The 17,881-nt window shown below is 33.2% G+C and overlaps 1 protein-coding gene across 1 annotated transcript; it reads left to right on the plus strand.

The window, feature by feature from the left end:
• Window positions 1-6,855: 6,855 nt before the first annotated feature.
• LOC149192178 (auxin response factor 18-like) lies at window positions 6,856-12,303 on the plus strand. Its single transcript, XM_089404499.1, is given in 3 exon segments — window positions 6,856-8,581; window positions 10,385-11,478; window positions 11,921-12,303. Coding segments are annotated over 3 exon segments (2,337 nt in total). The 5' UTR covers window positions 6,856-7,408; the 3' UTR covers window positions 11,991-12,303.
• Window positions 12,304-17,881: the final 5,578 nt, after the last annotated feature.

A 17,881-nucleotide genomic window follows, 5' to 3' on the forward strand; every position in this document is an offset into this window, starting at 1 on the left:
ACTTTATAATTAATAAACTTGTGTTTATTATATTTCTTAAATTATTTAGATGTAAATATAAGATTCTAAATATAGTCATCAATATTTCATTCACCCATATCATCTACCTAAAGAGAGGTAACAAGATTCAAATCTTTACACTGATAACAATATTGAAATTAACAAAACCATTAAATTTTAAAACTCTATGATTAATAAACTAATCTTTCTCATATTTCTTCTTAAATTCTTTGTGATATAAATATGAGATTCTAAATATAGTTATCAACATTAAAGATGACATTATCACAATATTTAAAACGCCATAAGATTTATGGTTGCATACCCACCCCTTAACCCATTGCATTTGAATAAACCTCTATCATCCCTTACATAGTGGGTGCTTTTTTTAAACCATATTTTGATTACAATAAACAATGACTTGAATAAAAGCTGTATTGGTCGAATCAACAAATTTTAATCCATGGGAAAATAATATATTTTAAAATAAAATTCAAAACTCAAATTACGTTTCTCTAATCATTACTATTATGAAAATTCATAATTGCAAATTTTATGGAGATTTTTGGTGCGGGGACTTTGTACAAGCCAGTTTAATAGAAAAGCCCAACTTAAAGTCCTTGTTTGGTAGGGACAACAATAATTAAAGACTTGTTGGGCTAGAAGTACATTCATGGGAAAGTTGAAAAGAGTCACACTTGATGGCACCGATGACTGCTTTTTCATATTTAACTGTTCTTGCTACCATTCCTTTGGTTTTGTACTTGTCACATAAAGGGAGAAGGACAAGGGATAGAGACTAGGTTCTTTCGTTTTGTACTTGGTACACGAGGGAATAAGATTAAAGTTAAAGGTTATAAGTGAGGTAAAATAAATTTTAAAATTTCTATAAATATTGATTAATTATGATTTAAAAAAAACATCATAAAATTCAACTTTCTTTGCCATATGATATCTATAGTAATATGGTATCAATAGTGTTATGAAAAAACAATTATTTATTTTCATATATATTTTTAATATAGTTTGCTAAGAAGTTAGTAAACAATTTTTTTTTTAATTAATTTGTGAGATAAATATATTGGTACTTAAAAATGGTCGTCATTTTTAAATGAGTTTGGATTATTTCATTAAGATTCGTGTGCAACTTAATGAATTTAAAAATTAATTTTATAATATATATATATTTAAAAAAACGTGTATGAGAATTTTATTAAAAAAGAGAGTTGGGATCTGGCTCAGAACTATTACATTTCTTCAATAATGCTGGTTTGAGATTGAACACAAAAGCTCAATTCAAATCATCAAATGATTACTCATGAAACAAAAAAATTTAACCCTTGTCAATTGAATTCTACCCTAATACTTAAATTTAACCCTTGGCAATTGAATTTTTTTTGCAGAAAACTCCTAAAATCAATACAAATTCACACTCCATTTTCCGCTACTTTAATTTAGACTAACTTCTAGTTTTTCTTAAAGATGAATTTATATATTCTCATGCCTATTTTAATATATTATTTATAATGATATGATAAACACTTTTGCATTTACAAACATTATAGTTTGTATCAATACTTTAATTTATTTTTTTAAATAAATTTAATTAATGTTAAAATTTATCAAATGTAAAGTTTCTAAAATAAATTTAATTAATATTGAAATTTACAAGTATCAATACTTTAATTTATTTTTTAAAAATAAATTTAATTAATGTTAAAATTTATCAAATGTAAAGTTTCTAAAATAAATTTAATTAATATTGAAATTTACAAGTATCAATACTTTAATTTATTTTTTTAAAATAAATTTAATTAATGTTAAAATTTATCAAATGTAAAGTTTCTAAAATAAATTTAATTAATATTGAAATTTATCAAATGTAAAGGAGGAATGGGTGAGTCACCTCCCTATGCACATTCTAGTCACATAGGCTCTCTTTTAGGATAACATTGTTTTCTTGGCTCATAGTATTTTAAAGATTGTTCATAAAAATAAACTTTCTCATTTAAAATTAACAAATATATTGTGATTAACTTGAAGCTACTTAGGATAACATTATTTTTTTGACTCATAATATTTTAAGGATGGTTCATAAAAATAAGCTTTTTTATTTAAAATTAACAAATATATGATGTATATTGTAATTAACTCGAAACTACTTATATTTTTAAAAGTTATAGAATTGTTCATTTAAAATTAACAAATATATTGTGTATATTGTGATTAACTCAAAGTTACTTATACTTTTTAAAAATGATAAAATTGTTTATAATTATTAAATATATATTTAATCATATATATACTCATTTACACTATATTATTTTAAGGAAAACATTTTTTTAAACTAATATTTTATAAAATCTATAAAAATATTTATATAACATTATTTTAATATAAAATTATAACTTAAAACATTTACTATTTTTTATAAAATTTATTTTAATATATTTTAATTTTAAAATTCCTTATATAAACATCCCATTTGTAACTTTATAGTGTAATTTTAAAAATTAGTATAAACAACATTATTGAAAAACACAAACCATGCATTATTAATTATGTTTCTCGTAATGCTCCTCTTGGGTTCCTTTAAGAAGTATAAATTGTTGATTTTGGTAATCCATGTAATGATTATTCAAAGAATCATGTCATTCACAAGGTGACCCTATGATCTTCCTTAGTTTCTCACATTTTGTGTGTAATAAAAAAAAGGAATATTTCGAAATGAAGCGTTGAATGGATCGGATCGATGCATATATTGGTTGGATTTTTTTTTAATACAATATGAACTTTTCTATATATGTGTAAGCGGGATTGTTTAAATGGTTAAATTCATTTTGTAAAATGATAATAAGGGAAATTATGATAATGGAAATAATTATGGGTGGGTCATGTTTGGTTTAATTTCAACTTGGTTATTTAAAAAGAAAAACATTACCAAATTCAATAGGATTATTATAGAAGATGGTTGGTTTAGTTTATCAAGGTTTAATGTTATATAAGTATGAGGTTAATAAATTGTTATATTAGATTATTTTTAATTAAATTTTTAAAAATTTCTTTAAAGTTTCGTTAGTGAAAGATAATTTTACTTATATAATAATAATGAATTTTGATGATTAGAATTTGATATTTTATGTGTTATTTAATATAAAACTCATATATTATTATTTTTTAATTAATAATATTTATTATTATTGGTTTATATTTTTCATATTTTTAATAACATATTTCACTAATATATTTTGAAGTTGTATTTTTCTATAGTTCTTTAGTGATGATATAATGTGATGTGAAATAATTAAAATTATGTTTAAGATTTAAAAACATAAAATTGTTTGAAGTTACAATTTTTTTGGTATGTAAGATGAATATAAAAAGGTGTTCTTTTTATGGGACATGTTGTGTGGGTGTATTTATGTGAATAAGAAACAATGAATAGTAAATAGTTAGATATGTCATATTTGGTATTTTGGAATAAGTTTTATCACTTCAAAATATTTTCTCTCTTGTGTACTATTTCATATTAGTTGTGAGGTTTGGTTTATGACAATATATGAGTCTCATCATATGTTAATGGGGATTTTCATAGAGGTAGTGGCCCTCCTACTAACATAATGGTGAATTGGTTGAGAGATAAATATATGAGCTTTCTCAACTACTTATTCCTCTTGTATAAAACATGTTGTGCAAGTACTTGTCATTCATTAGTTGCAAGATGAGAATGTGTGCTTTCTTGACATCTCTCTCGTCCATTGGCATATTCCAATAAGGGTCTAGTGAGGTAGTGGTCATGCTACTAATATAATAGTTGATTGGTTGTGTTGGTCTGGGTGTGCCTCTCCTCTTATGTTATGTCTCACAGTACCATCAAAGCTCCAACATTATAATGGTCTTTATATCAATGAGGGGTTCTACGAAGACAATGTTGGGTGCTTGTGTGTGTAATAAATAATGACTAATAAGCAAGATAATAAGCACTTCAAAACATCTTATTTTATGTCATATTTATGATATCATGAAAATTCCGACATTATCATGATCCTTATGTCAATAAAGGGTTCCGCAAAAATGGCACCTCCCTTTTTATGTCAACAAAGATGTTTACATAGATAGTAATAGTTTATTGGTTAAAGTGCCCATAAATATATTATATTCTTATTGGTAATTTAAAGTTGATAAAAGGTAAATAAACAACACTAAGATATGTAAAAAATAATAATGAAAAACTCACATCCCATAACCAATGACTATACAAATAGAGCTTCTTTAATAGGATAATAACCTTATAAGCCTAGGCTAATATGGATAAGGCTTAGGATTGTCTTCATAGATGAGGCCTTCATAGTAAGTTGGGGTGGGTATCCACTATGTTGTGTTGATATGAATGTATTTGTGTGAATAATAAATAATAAATAATAAATAAGATGATAAACATTTGAATATTTTCTCCTTTATTTTAATATAGTATTTTATGATATTATGAAAGTTCCAATATTATTATGATTTTTATTCAATAAATATTATTTTGATTTTAAAATTGGGTAAAGTTGGTATAAACAACATTTTGATTATAAAATTGGTTCAAGCTAGTATTAACAATATTTTGATTAAAAAATTGAGTGAAGCTAATATTAACAACATTTTGATTAGAAAATTATTTGAAGCTAGTATTGATAACTCACAAACTAATACTAGCTCCCTAAGCCTCATTACAATAATCTAATATTAATTAATCAAATATATACTCCCTAAGCCTCATTACAATAGTCTAACATTAATTAATCAACATGTTCAAACTTTACTTTTAATTTTAATCTATAACCTAAAAAACACAGATATTATTCACCATTAATCTTACTTACACTTATACAAATCAATAAACAAACTTACCTATCACCCGATATCGCCCCTTCATAGCGACAAAAAGATTATTTGAAAAGTAAAAATAATTTGAAACCTTAAACGAACTTACCAATACAATATTGTTTTCATTATAAGTATCCACATAGATAATAACATCAACAAATATGGTCCCTTCACAGCAACAAAAAGGTTATTTGAAAAGTAAAAAGCAGAGATTGGCTTTTTTGAAACCTTAAACCCATAACCAATGGCTTGTTTGATAAGATGGTGACTTTATGAGCCTATGATATGGGCAAGCCTTACAAAATGGGCATGTTCCATGGTGTACACGGGGGAGTTGCTTAGTTGATAGCTCTATAAAAGAGGGGAGTTGATTGTGATTTATATTATGTTCCAACCCACATTGTAGGGCAGGGGAGGAGAGGGTAGGGGAGATGATGTGATTTGCATTGAGTCCCAACCCACAAACCGTTATAAGTGACTAAATTGGGGTCACCAAAACTTTGGGAACAACCACTACTTACCAAACCACACACACAAGGATGAGCTCAGCTCACGGGTGGCTTGCAAAATCATTAAATACACCTACCCTCACTCCATCCCACAATTTCCACTCCTCTCCAATCTACTCCTTCCTTATCATTGTTGTGTATATAAATATTTCAATAAAGAACGCCTGACCAACAACACCATGCATGCGTGCATTGATAAAATATAAATAAATTATATCCCCGCTGATTGATTGATACGAGAAAAGGAGCGTGGCGTGGCGTGGCGTGGCGTGGCGTTGTGTGTTACAATTACAAAGCGTCCCCTGCTGCATCGTACGACTCACGTCTCATAGGTACTCTCCAATGGCGACGGGAGTCACGGGAAAAAGGAGCACCCATTTGTTGTTGTGGCATTGTCGGGCACGGACCCACTCTCGACCCACCCGCCACCCGGGATGATGCCATCATCATTTTTCATTATTTTTCGCTTTGGGAAGGAACCCAATACATCACGCCACCGCTTCCCAACCAAGTTCTTGAAAATAATAAATAAAAGTTCAGTTCTTGAAATTAATAAATAAATAAAAATCTCAAAGTTTGAAGGGCAGTTTAACTGGTCATCGAAGTAATGTTAATTTTGAGAAAATTGAGAAATTTAAAGTTCGAATTCTCACGAACTGTACACACCAAAATTTACTAATAGTTAGAATAGGCTAATAAATTACTGTGAAAGAAAAAAAAAAAAAAATCCCTAAATAATAAATAAAAGTTCTTGAAAATAAAAAATCCCAAAGTCGGATTTGGAGAACGACGCCAATTGTGTCAGCGCGACGTCACTCGGAACCCTCGTCTGAGTCGTCCCTGCTGTGCAATCAGACATTGCCAACGAGACACGCGTCGCGGGCGAAGACACATCGGTCTTGGAACCGTGATGTAACAATTTTTATTTTTTATTTTTTTCGGAACGTGGAGGAAAATGAGGATTTGTTTGGTTGAGGGTTTTAATACAGGAATAATTTAATTTAATAACATGGCAAAATTAGAGTTGCATCATAATCTCTAAGTTTGACTGCTGGAAAGATATTATGGAGATAATTAAAAGCTCTGATTCATTGAATCGCCAAATTTAGACAAGTGGAAAAAAAAGGGGGGCCTTCAAAGGACATGCTTAGGCTTAGGCTCAGGCTCAGGCTTAACTCAGTGTCCCTGGAGTTAGAAGTCAACCGGGGGTAATAGGTTCGTTAACCATCTGAAAAGGAGGAGAATGAGAAGGCGATTTTATGAGAGACCGGACATAGGGGCAGCGCACCGCCGGAGAGCTGGAAGTGTAGGTGGAGGGTTAGGAATCGTTAACCTGGGGTTAGTTGTGCGGGGTTAGCGGGTGCGCTAAACCCCCCACGTGCATGTGGATGCGGACGCTGACTGGCGACCCGGCGTGCGTAAATAGACCAAACGTGCGTCATGGAATGGGTGTGTTGTGTGCTAAGGAGAAGCTGCTGCTGCTGGCTCTCCGAGTCCCGCTCGACTGTGGAGACATTCATGGTGGATTGAGTGCGTGTGAATGTGTGTTGTGTTTGTTTGTTGGGCAAATCTTCTTGTTATATGTCATGTCACGACATGTGGGCTCCAAATTCTTCGTATCGTTGTCGCATGCAATGGATGGGAATAGGAAAAGGAATAGGATTGGGATTGGGTTTCCCCTTCTTTGTTTTTATCATCACCCCCTTCCTTCTCCTCCATAATAATAACGCCCCTTGAACTACAACACTCTGAACAGAACAGAGCACTCCCTGTTCAACAATTTGTATTTGCTGCTGTTGTTAATCATTGGATTGCAATATAGAATTTTCAGAGCCTTTGCCAGATCTCTGAGATAAAGATGCACTGGAGGAGAAATAAATAGATAGGTAGCCACTGCAGATCTCGAGGGGAAAGATGCGACAGAGTAAGTAGTGTGCGTGTTTTGTCTGGAAATTGATTGGATTGGATTGAGTAAGAAAAGGGGAATTGCAGACTGAAGGTCCGATTAATTTCCATGCGCGCGGATCATGTTGAGGAAAATGGAATCCGGCGAAGTCGAGAAGGGTTTGGATCCGCAACTCTGGCATGCCTGTGCAGGGGGGATGGTGCAGATGCCTGCAATAAATTCAAAGGTTTATTATTACCCCCAGGGCCATGCAGAGCACGCTGCCACTGTGCCTGATTTCGTGGGCAATCTGCGCATGAGCCCGTCGATCTTGTGCAGAGTGGTGTCGGTGAAGTTCTTGGCCGACACAGAGACCGACGAGGTGTATGCTCGCATGCGCCTCGTCCCCATCTCCGACGACGAGCAGAACAGCAGCGTCGAGGATTCCGAGGCCGAGTCGCGGCCTCCGTCGCCGGCTGTCAATTCTCAGACTGAGACCGTGAATAACAATCACCCGCCGACTTCTTTCGCCAAGACACTGACGTAGAGCGACGCGAACAACAGAGGCGGGTTCTCGGTGCCCAGATACTGTGCCGAGACCATTTTCCCCCGCCTTGATTACTCCAGCGATCCGCCGGTGCAGACCGTTTTGGCCAAGGATGTCCATGGGGAAGTCTGGAAATTCAGGCATATTTACAGAGGAACCCCTCGGCGCCACTTGCTGACCACCGGGTGGAGCACATTCGTCAACCAGAAGAAACTCGTTGCCGGTGATGCAATCGTTTTCCTGCGCAGTGTCACTGGGGAGCTCTGCGTGGGCGTCCGCAGATCCACCAGAAGTACAACTGAATGCCTTTCTCATTCCCATTCCCATTCCCATGGCTCCTCTGCATGGCATTTGCCTGTTAGCGGCATCACCGCCAGTCCTGCTCCTCCTCACAGGGCCTCCAGATGGGAGGTCAAGGCCGCTGACTATTTCTCCGGCATTGCCACCGCCAATTCCAATGGGGCCACTGGCTTTTCTAGAAATAGAGGCAGAGTTAGCGCCAAATCTGTAATCGAGGCTTGTGCTCTGGCGGTCTCTGGACAGCCCTTTGAGGTCGTCTATTATCCCCGTGCTAGTACTCCTGAGTTCTGCGTTAAAGCCAAGTCTGTGGATGCTGCGCTTAGGATTCAATGGAGTCCCGGGATGCGGTTTAAGATGCCCTTCGAGACCGAGGACTCTTCAAGGATCAGCTGGTTTATGGGTACCGTTTCTTTTGTACAGTTTGCAGACCCGGTGCTTTGGCCTAATTCGCCTTGGCGCCTTCTTCAGGTGCTCACTAACTCTTGCAAGTTTCTTTCTCTTGCTTTAGTTACAGTTGGGCTTTGGATGCTATCTCTGCTTCATTTCTCCTCTGTTTTTTGGGGTCTTGAATGTATCGTATCAATTCTGGGGGGCAGTTTTTACGCAGAACTAGGGTTTTATTTTGTGCCACTTTACTTTGAGATGTACTTGCATGTGAATATGAGTTCACACCAAACGGGGTTACTCATCTTTCATTGATTTTGGTTAGTGCGTTAATGCCATGTAACTTTTGGCAGATCATATGTCTTTCCGTCTTAAATCCTGTATAAATTCTCGAATTTCAGGTTTAGTTTGCTGAAATTGAAGTATGGAGTTGCTCTAATGAAAACAAGTGCTGAGAAATCCATTTTCGGTTTCAAGATTTGCTAAATTGCACATTTTCAGTGTATTTTTCATTGCCGAATTCCATTAAGCTGTCAGTAGCAAAGGGCTGTTTGCTACTCTATTAGACAGCTTCTTTTTTGGAAGCATTAAGCGCTGAACAACACCGCATAAATATCAGCAATTGCCCATATACACTCTTTCACAGAGATCCAGTGGTGTATATGTGTGCATATACTGATTAATGGGCTACTGCTCGGTGCTTATTGTTCGCTACACAATTAGATGACTTCACTTTTGGCAATCAATAAGCACTGAGCAGCATAGCATCAATAGCAGTATACACCATTTGATGGATATGCACAGAGGTCCATCAGTTTTTATGTGTGCATATATTGCCATAATGAGCTGATACTTGGTGGGTATTGTCTTCCGTAGCTTATACGATTACCTACTGATGGGGCAGGTCTTAGTGGGGCACTCAGATTTTCTTTTACTTGAAAATGGCCAACTGTTTCTTTGTCTGATACTTCCTTTGCACAAAACGGAATTCTGAATTTTGGTCTAACCTTAAATCCATTCCACATCCTTGACATGCGAAAATACCCTGAGAATTGGTCGGTTTCTCTGTGTTTTAACATTCAACAAGAAAGGCTTCAGTTCTTGCAACCTGGAAAATCAGGAGGATCGGCGCCATACCTTGAAAGAGTTTTTTGAAAGAAGCCTTCAGTTTGGACAAATGGCAAGTAGCTTTTAGGGTTGTATACTTGAGAGGTAGGTCTTAGTGCAGCACTCTGCTAATTTGATTTTACAGATTTCTGAACTTTGACCTCAAATTCAGTCCACAGTTTTGGCATGCATATTAGCACCAAGAAGGCTTTTCTTCTTGCAAACTGGAAAATCAGGAGGATCAAAGTCATCCCTTGAAAGTCTTCAGTACAGCCTTGAATTTGTTTATCTATTTTCAAAGATGTCAAATTAAATTTGTGAAAATTGGATACGGAATATCAACTGTTAAGAACAAGATATGTTCCTGCACATATACAAGGCTATGCCACTGATAGATACATAACTATTAACCAGAGGCAGAAATTTGGTGTACTATTGTAATTATCTTCATATATTTTTGTGCATTCTTTGCATATATTCAAAGTAATAGGCCAAAAGTCGAGCATTTTTTGAGTTCCATGTGTCCGGGAGATAATAACTTGCCTTAAACGTTTGCCTGCTATCATAACTGGAGGTCTGAAGATAAAAATGACCCATGGCGCTTTTGCCTCTACAATTGCTACAAGCTTATCTCTTCTCTGCTGTTATTCTGGATGCTTGTTTCTCGTTTTCACATCCATTATGTAACGTTCCTGGTAGTACTGTCTTTTTGTTTGCTGCAAGTTCATGGCATGTTTGCTGCAATTTTAGGTGCTCATTTCTTTCTTTATTATGGAACAGGTAACATGGGATGAGCCAGATATATTACAAAATGTGAAAAGAGTGAGCCCATGGTTGGTTGAGTTGGTTTCCAATATGCCACCGATTCAAATGACTCCTTTCCCTTTACCAAAGAAGAAGCTAAGAGTTACTCAGTCTCCAGATTTCCAGCTTGAAGGGCAAGGAATCATGGGGCTTCAGATGAGTACAGTTAGCAATAACCTGCTAAGGCCGATTAAACCTTGGCATGGTTTTTCAGACAGTGTTCCTGTGAGCATCCAGGGAGCCAGGCATGATCGCATTTATGGGATCTCTTTATCAGAATTTTTTAGTAACAAAGGTCAAAATGGGTTGTTCTTCAAGCATCCATCTCACCAAGAGCAGGGGGTTATATCGAACCGTGTCTCCACAGATCTTAACATAGGAAATTCTCCACGGAATGATGGCTCTGGTATGCAGAGTAGCCCTTCTTCATTCTTGACAGCAGGAAATTCATCACAAAATGAACAGAAAACAAGTAGTGGGTCGGGTAGTAGCTCAACCACAAAAGGCTCATCCTTTCTGCTGTTTGGGAAGCCAATACACGCAGCACCGTCTCCTAAATCTTACAATCAACAGCAATCCGGATTGAGCTCCTCAGACGGGGCAGCTTTTCACATGTTTACTGAGAATGGTTCACCAGGGCTAACCAGTAACACCTCAAGTAATGGAAATCAAGAAGCTTTAGAAAGGGTGCAAAAATTGATCACAGGCGGGAGAGATGGGACCAAATTATCTGAAAATTATGGGTTACGACTTTCCAATGGGGAGAGCCTGGATTTTGCAGGAACCAAGGGTATCAAAAGTCTTCAATGGTTTAAGGATCAGACTTCGACTCTAAAGCTGGAGAAGGATAAACAAGAAAATACATTTGAAGACAACATCGTTCATTGTAAAGTATTCAAAGAGACTGAAGAAGTTGGTCGAACTCTCGACCTTTCGTTGTTTTGTACATATGAGCAGCTCTATGACAGGCTGGCAAAGATGTTTGGTATTGAGGAATCAGAGTTGTCAAATCGTGTCCTCTACAAAGGTTTGGGTGGATCTGTGAGGCATGCTGGAGATGAACCATACAAGTATGTATTCTATCTTCCTAGCCCGAAATCTATTTAGTTTGAGGGGTAAATGCTTGAACATAGTACAATAATACAAAGGAATATTTTTGGGAATGGTTTTTGGTGCCTAAGGTTGCTAAATACAGCAGCAGTCAAGAAAGTGGGGAAAGGGCCAGGTTTAGTTTAAACAAAAAGGATTTCTGCGAGGACTTGTTCTGCTCTGTATTGCATATCATTTATAATGAAAGCTCTTGTGTGGGGAATATAGAATCATTGGATTGATATGTAATCACTACAATTCACTGAACAGGGTCAAATTTGTTCAATTTCCAAAATCTATGTTAATATGGCCTTAGCAAGCTGGTGTATAATCCTTTCAATTGATATGATCGAACAAATAAATGTGCAAGACTAGTTCAGAGACAACTTCTAAGTTGATTTGTACATTTTTCTTTGATTGCAGGGATTTCATGAAGACTGTGAGGAGGCTTACAATTTTATCCGACTCTGGAAGTGACAACATGGCAAGATAAGACTGTTCTGTGCTATATTTCATTCGGGATTCTTCAAGTACCATGTTGTTGGCTTCATTTTCCAAGGTTTATCTGACTTAGCCACATAATTGAATGGTACTAGCTAGAATCATATTATATTGAACAGTGGATTATATAATGCAATAAAGCTAAGATCTGCAAAATTTCTGAAACATTGGCTCACTTATGACATTCTTATTATATAAGCTCTTTAGATACCAAAAGACTTGTTGTTGAACATGTTTTTCTTGTTACTTGTCTGCTTGAAATGCCAATGGGCATTTAATAATAGGACATGTAATTTTGGGCTTTATGATGGTTGTTTACTCGACTGCTGGAATGTTAAAGATAGGCTCTTGACTCTATGCTTCAACTTCTTATCTTTTCATATTTGTCTGTTGGATCGAGTGAACAGGATGGATTGTAGTTATGATGCATATTGGATCGATCTTTTAAGGTAATTGTGAGTCTATTAGTACAGTGGTACTCATGTGGCCAAGATTACATCTATCTTGATTAATTATTTTGCTCCTCTGTCTGAACAGTTCAATCATTTTTAACCTATGTTGGATGCCCTTGATCTCTTATAATGGTATTTCTTTTGATTTATTTGTTGTTTTTTGTGCACTAGGAAACTGATTGTCTGAGGGGACTGATTTTTGGGTACGTCTTTTATGCTTTTCATTTATGTGTTGGCTGTGCGCAGTAGGAAACCGATTATCTGAGGGGACTGATTTTTGGGTATTTCTTTTCTTTTTCTATTTGCTTCTATTGGTGAGTTTAATAGATTGCTTTTGTGATATTTAACCTTGTTGAATTGCAATGTTGAATTTAACTCCCCAATTTGAAATTACCGCTGCCTCTAAATTGGTTAGATTCTTTTGTGACCTTTAACCAACTTGATTAGCTACATCCAATTTCACTTCTAAACAAATTGAAATTTTATAACTGAAGGTAACTTGCATGCTTCTCCTTGTTTAAAGCAGTGGTTTCTGGATGGAATCAGTCTGCTGTAGGAGTGAGTTTTTCCTGTCTCTTCCCTGCCGCTATGCTTTTCTCTAATTTTGAGTGAGTTAGAGTATTTTCTTTTTCTTCCCTGCTGCTATGATTTTCTTCAACTTTGAGAGAGTTAGTATTTCCTTTTCTTTCCCCTGCTGCTATGATTTTCTCCAACTTTGAGTGGGTTCGAGTAGCCACAAAATTAAGCCTTGAATTGCATATTTGATCTTCCTACTTTCTGCATTGCAGCATTCTTATAAATAATGCTGGTTCACAGAACGTAGCTCATCTTTATTCTCTTACACCATTTGATAAATCCCAATTGGATGCATCAATTCTTTTTATAACAGGATGTTACCATGCACTTAGAATGCGAAGCTAGCAACGAATACCTTGCTTCACTTGTTTGTAAGGTGGTGAATTCCAACTATACCGTGTTCTCTGCAGGATCCTTTTGATGTATAGTTTACATGATTATGGTATAGTATAAAAAACCATGTGTGTGTTTTTAAAAAGGATTCTTACAAATTACAAGAATAGGGTTGAAAGGGTTAGTTGGAGCAATCATTCAACTTTTTAACAACAATAATAACAGTCTGATACAACACTCTTGTGGTATCAATCAATATCAATAATAATAGTAACGTATGATAACATGAATTGCAGCAGTTTGATACGACTACGTTGTGGTAATGGGTTTTATGATTATAATGGGTTTTATAATTATAGAATCTTATTTCCTTTTTTCTGGACCTATCTTGAGATTGAGATCCTTTTCTGCTTGTTCTAGAACCGCTAACTTGAGTTTCTTTTCTGCTTGTTGTAGAACTCCTAACTTGAGTTCCCTTTCCATATTTTTTAGTGCAAACGCTAGCCAAATTCTTATTGTAAAAACATACAAACACAACCTTTTATGAGTGGGATGGCCCATTGTAAGGTGTCTAATAAATTAATAGTTAGGATGTCCATGAAGCTTCACTATCACAATTGTGAATTAATGGCTCGATTATGAATTTAACTCTTTAATGTGAATTTGGGTACATTATTAAAAGATCAATGTCTTGTTTCTGAAAGTTGCAAAATTTTTTTCTTTCAATAAAATAAATTTGAAATCAAATTCTGATATAAGAAATAATGGTAATAAATGTCTTGACTATGAAAGTAACTCTGATTAATGTGAAATTTGGCACAACTTTAAAAGCCTAATGTTTTTTATTTTTTATTTTTGGGTGAAAGCGACCAAAAAAACAGTCTGCTACTTTTACAATTTAGAGATGCGTAAATATAATGTAAAAAAGTTCGTAAGCATTTTCAAATGTAGGCTTAGTATATTAAATTCATATTAATATGTCCAATTTATAATACATAAAGGATTGATAAATATTTACATGTTGGCTAAAAGTAATATAGAGCCTAATTAGGGGAGACGTTGTAGGGATCTTAAAAAGTTAAAAATAATAAAAGTAATAAAATTCAATTTGTTACATTGTAATTTTGTTTTTATTAATAAAGTTATGAACAATTTATTAGATAAAGAAAATCATAATATACACATTACATTGAGTGGCCTAATGGTTAAGTGGATGTGTTTCTTGCTAAGAGGTCACGTGTTTAAAACGAGAGGGGTAGAGTATGTTATGCTTTTGTAAACTTAGTGGTTAAGTTGTTGGGCGATTCATTTTACCATATGAATTAAATAATAATTTTGTAACCATATTTAAATTTCATTAATAAGCACATAAAAACTTAATAATTAAAATATAACAAGATTTTTAACCATGGATATTTACCTCCACTTACCATGGATATTATTAACCATACCATACCATAACATGCACCAATATGATGGTTCATCAATACTACAGGACCAAAAACCATTTCTTATTTTACAATCAAAATAATACTTACAATATAACAAGATTTTTAACCATGGATATTCACCCTTACCATGGATATTATTAACCATACCATATCATGGGCCAATACCATGGCTCATCAAAACCACATGCTGAAAAACCATCTTTAATTTCACAATCAAAATATTTTGTAAATAAGTATGTTTTTTAATTTTAATTTATTAAATTTTTGGGTGAGAGACACTCTCCATCCGGATGGAATAGATGTTGTAATGTCATGTTATATTATGTTCTCTAAACATGCTAACCCAATCAAATTACATTAAAAAAAATGAAAAAAAAATATTAATTAAAACATTTTGACTTAGTGAAATTACACAAAAATAAAACTAAACTAAAAAATAAAATTAATAATCATTGCCAAGATCCATCTTAACTCCGGATATATCAACCTCTTAGAATCAATCCCTCTAGACTCTTGATAGATACTGAGTTAAGATGGATGTAGATTGGTAATAAAATTGTAATCAAATTATAATATAAGTAAGACAAACCAACAAAAAATGAATACACTAAAGAATAAATCACTTCTTAATATTGGGTTGTTGTCAAAGCTTTTCCTTTAAACTCTCTATGAGATAGACCATTCAATACTTTTTCTATTTGTCAAATGGAAAATCATAAGATATAAAACTAAATGGCTAAACAAAATAAGAGTAAGGATGGAGGGGAGGAAATGTGTTACTTGCAATAGTCTCACACTTGCGTGGATGCTTGTACAGATGGTGCTTGAACCACGTGGCTAAATCAATTTTTCCAACCATACCACTATGTCAAAACCTTATATGCATATTATATCCAAGCTATAACATGCAAGGTAATGAGGAGAAACATTACCATAGGTCCCTATGTCAAAACCTTATATGCATATTATATCCAAGCTATAACATGCAAGGTAATGAGGAGAAACATTACCATAGGTCCTAGTGGGCACTAGCTCACAAAAATGTAATTACATAGAGGAAATGATTAAAGTCAATGTGTCGGTAACGGAATTAAATAAGGAGCATATTTCAGAGTGACCTTCAAATACCATAAATAAGGGGGCTTGTTTTAGAATTTTCACTATCTCCTTTTAAAAATTTTAAATTATTTTGGATTCATTAATCCAAGTTTTAAATTTAAATTTTGTCTAGCAAAGATTTGTTGGAATTGCAAATATATGTGGTGTATTTTACACAATCTAAGTGGCCAAGTAAACTTTCAAGGCATTGTATCTATTTATGCATTCAAAAATATAGTTTTAAAAATGAAGAGTTACACATGCTATATGTATATATAGAACCAACATAGATCCATTTTGAAGAGGATTAAATCAAGTTTTGCACTCTTTAGCCTTGTGGACGTTAAAAATATCTTTCTTTCTCTCTCATCTTTCCATAATTAAGATAACGAGTGACCATGTAAGTTAAGGGTAGTTTAGAAGTCTTTATGTTAAGGATGAACATTCCTAAACAAAAAAATACCCAATAATAACTTCTCAGCTTGAACACTATTTAAGGTGGGACTTTAACATAATTAGTTAAAGGAATTTTGTGTGACCATGTAAGTTAAGGGTAGTTAAGAAGTCTTTATGCTAAGGATGACCATTCCTAAACAAAAAAACACCCAATAATAACTTCTCAGGTTGAACACTATTTAAGGTGGGACTTTAACATAATTAGTTAAAGGAATTTTGTGTGAGAGTTGTCTTAAGAATCCCAAAGCGGGAATTTCGATACTAACTTGACCAAAAATTTTGATATTTTATGTTATATAAAAAAATTGGTTAGGTTATGATCTAGCGATAAATTTGTTGAAAAAATCAAAACTAAGCCTATTTAATTTTTTGACTAAACAAATTATATGCCACACTTGTTGGTTCGAAACACGGCGGAAAAATTTCTCTAATGTGATTTCTACCAAAAGATTTTGCTTAATTTATACCATTCTATTTAAAAAAATCTCTTAAACACCTAAATGAAATCTTTAAAAATACATAATTTAATGTAAATCTTATCATATTTATTAATATGCTAGTATCAAGAATAGTGTAAACCATCATGTCTGAAAATGGCTTGTTTAAGTCAAATTTAATCTTGTTTAAGTCAAATTTAATTTAAGGTGTCTGTTATTATGGATTTTGTACATAACGCCCCATAACCACATCCTGAAAATGAATATATCTAGTTTTTATTTATGATATATCAAAAGTAATTATATTTAAAAAATAAAATAATTATAATATATTTTTTTAAATGAAAATATTTAGTTTAAATGAAAGTGAGTTATTTAATTGATGTGATAATTTTTCCATCACTTGAATATTAACATTGTTAATAATTTGGCTATTATGTTTTATTTTTCCTTAATAATGAGTGAGTAGATATTTTCCCTATTTTTAATTTAAAACAATAAGTAAACACCCCTCACTCTTGATTTGAAAAAGTACCTACTAAATATATGATATCCATTTATAGTTTGGAAAAACTTCACATTATTGAATTGTTTAATTTACATATATTTGTTTTGTATGTGGAATGGATAAATTATAAATCTCAATTCATATTAACAAAGTATAAATATAAAAGAGATAAAATTAATATATATACATATATAAAACCACTGATAAGAGTATGTTTTTTTGGTAAAATGTTATAGGTTCAAATCAAAGAGGATATATATATATATATATATATATAATATATAAACTTTAAATGGAAAAATATCATATATCAATTTAATATATAATTTAGCCATAATCTTAAAATTAAATTATCATTATCATTATTATTCTTTTTCAAAAACATTAAAAATAAATAAATAACAAACTTAATTTTAATTTAGATATTAAAAAATTATTAAATATATGTATCTCTACTTTATTATAATGTCATGCGTCATTACGGCTTTCAATACTACATGCCCAGAAACCATAAAATTTCATATGATACTTGTTCATTTGACATTTTTTTAATTAAGTAATATAATTAAAAG

This window comes from Pinus tabuliformis, chromosome 2_2 (genome assembly GCF_031772625.1).
Source record: "Pinus tabuliformis cultivar Carrire ecotype Pingquan chromosome 2_2, CPIR1, whole genome shotgun sequence".
Taxonomy (NCBI): domain Eukaryota; kingdom Viridiplantae; phylum Streptophyta; class Pinopsida; order Pinales; family Pinaceae; genus Pinus; species Pinus tabuliformis.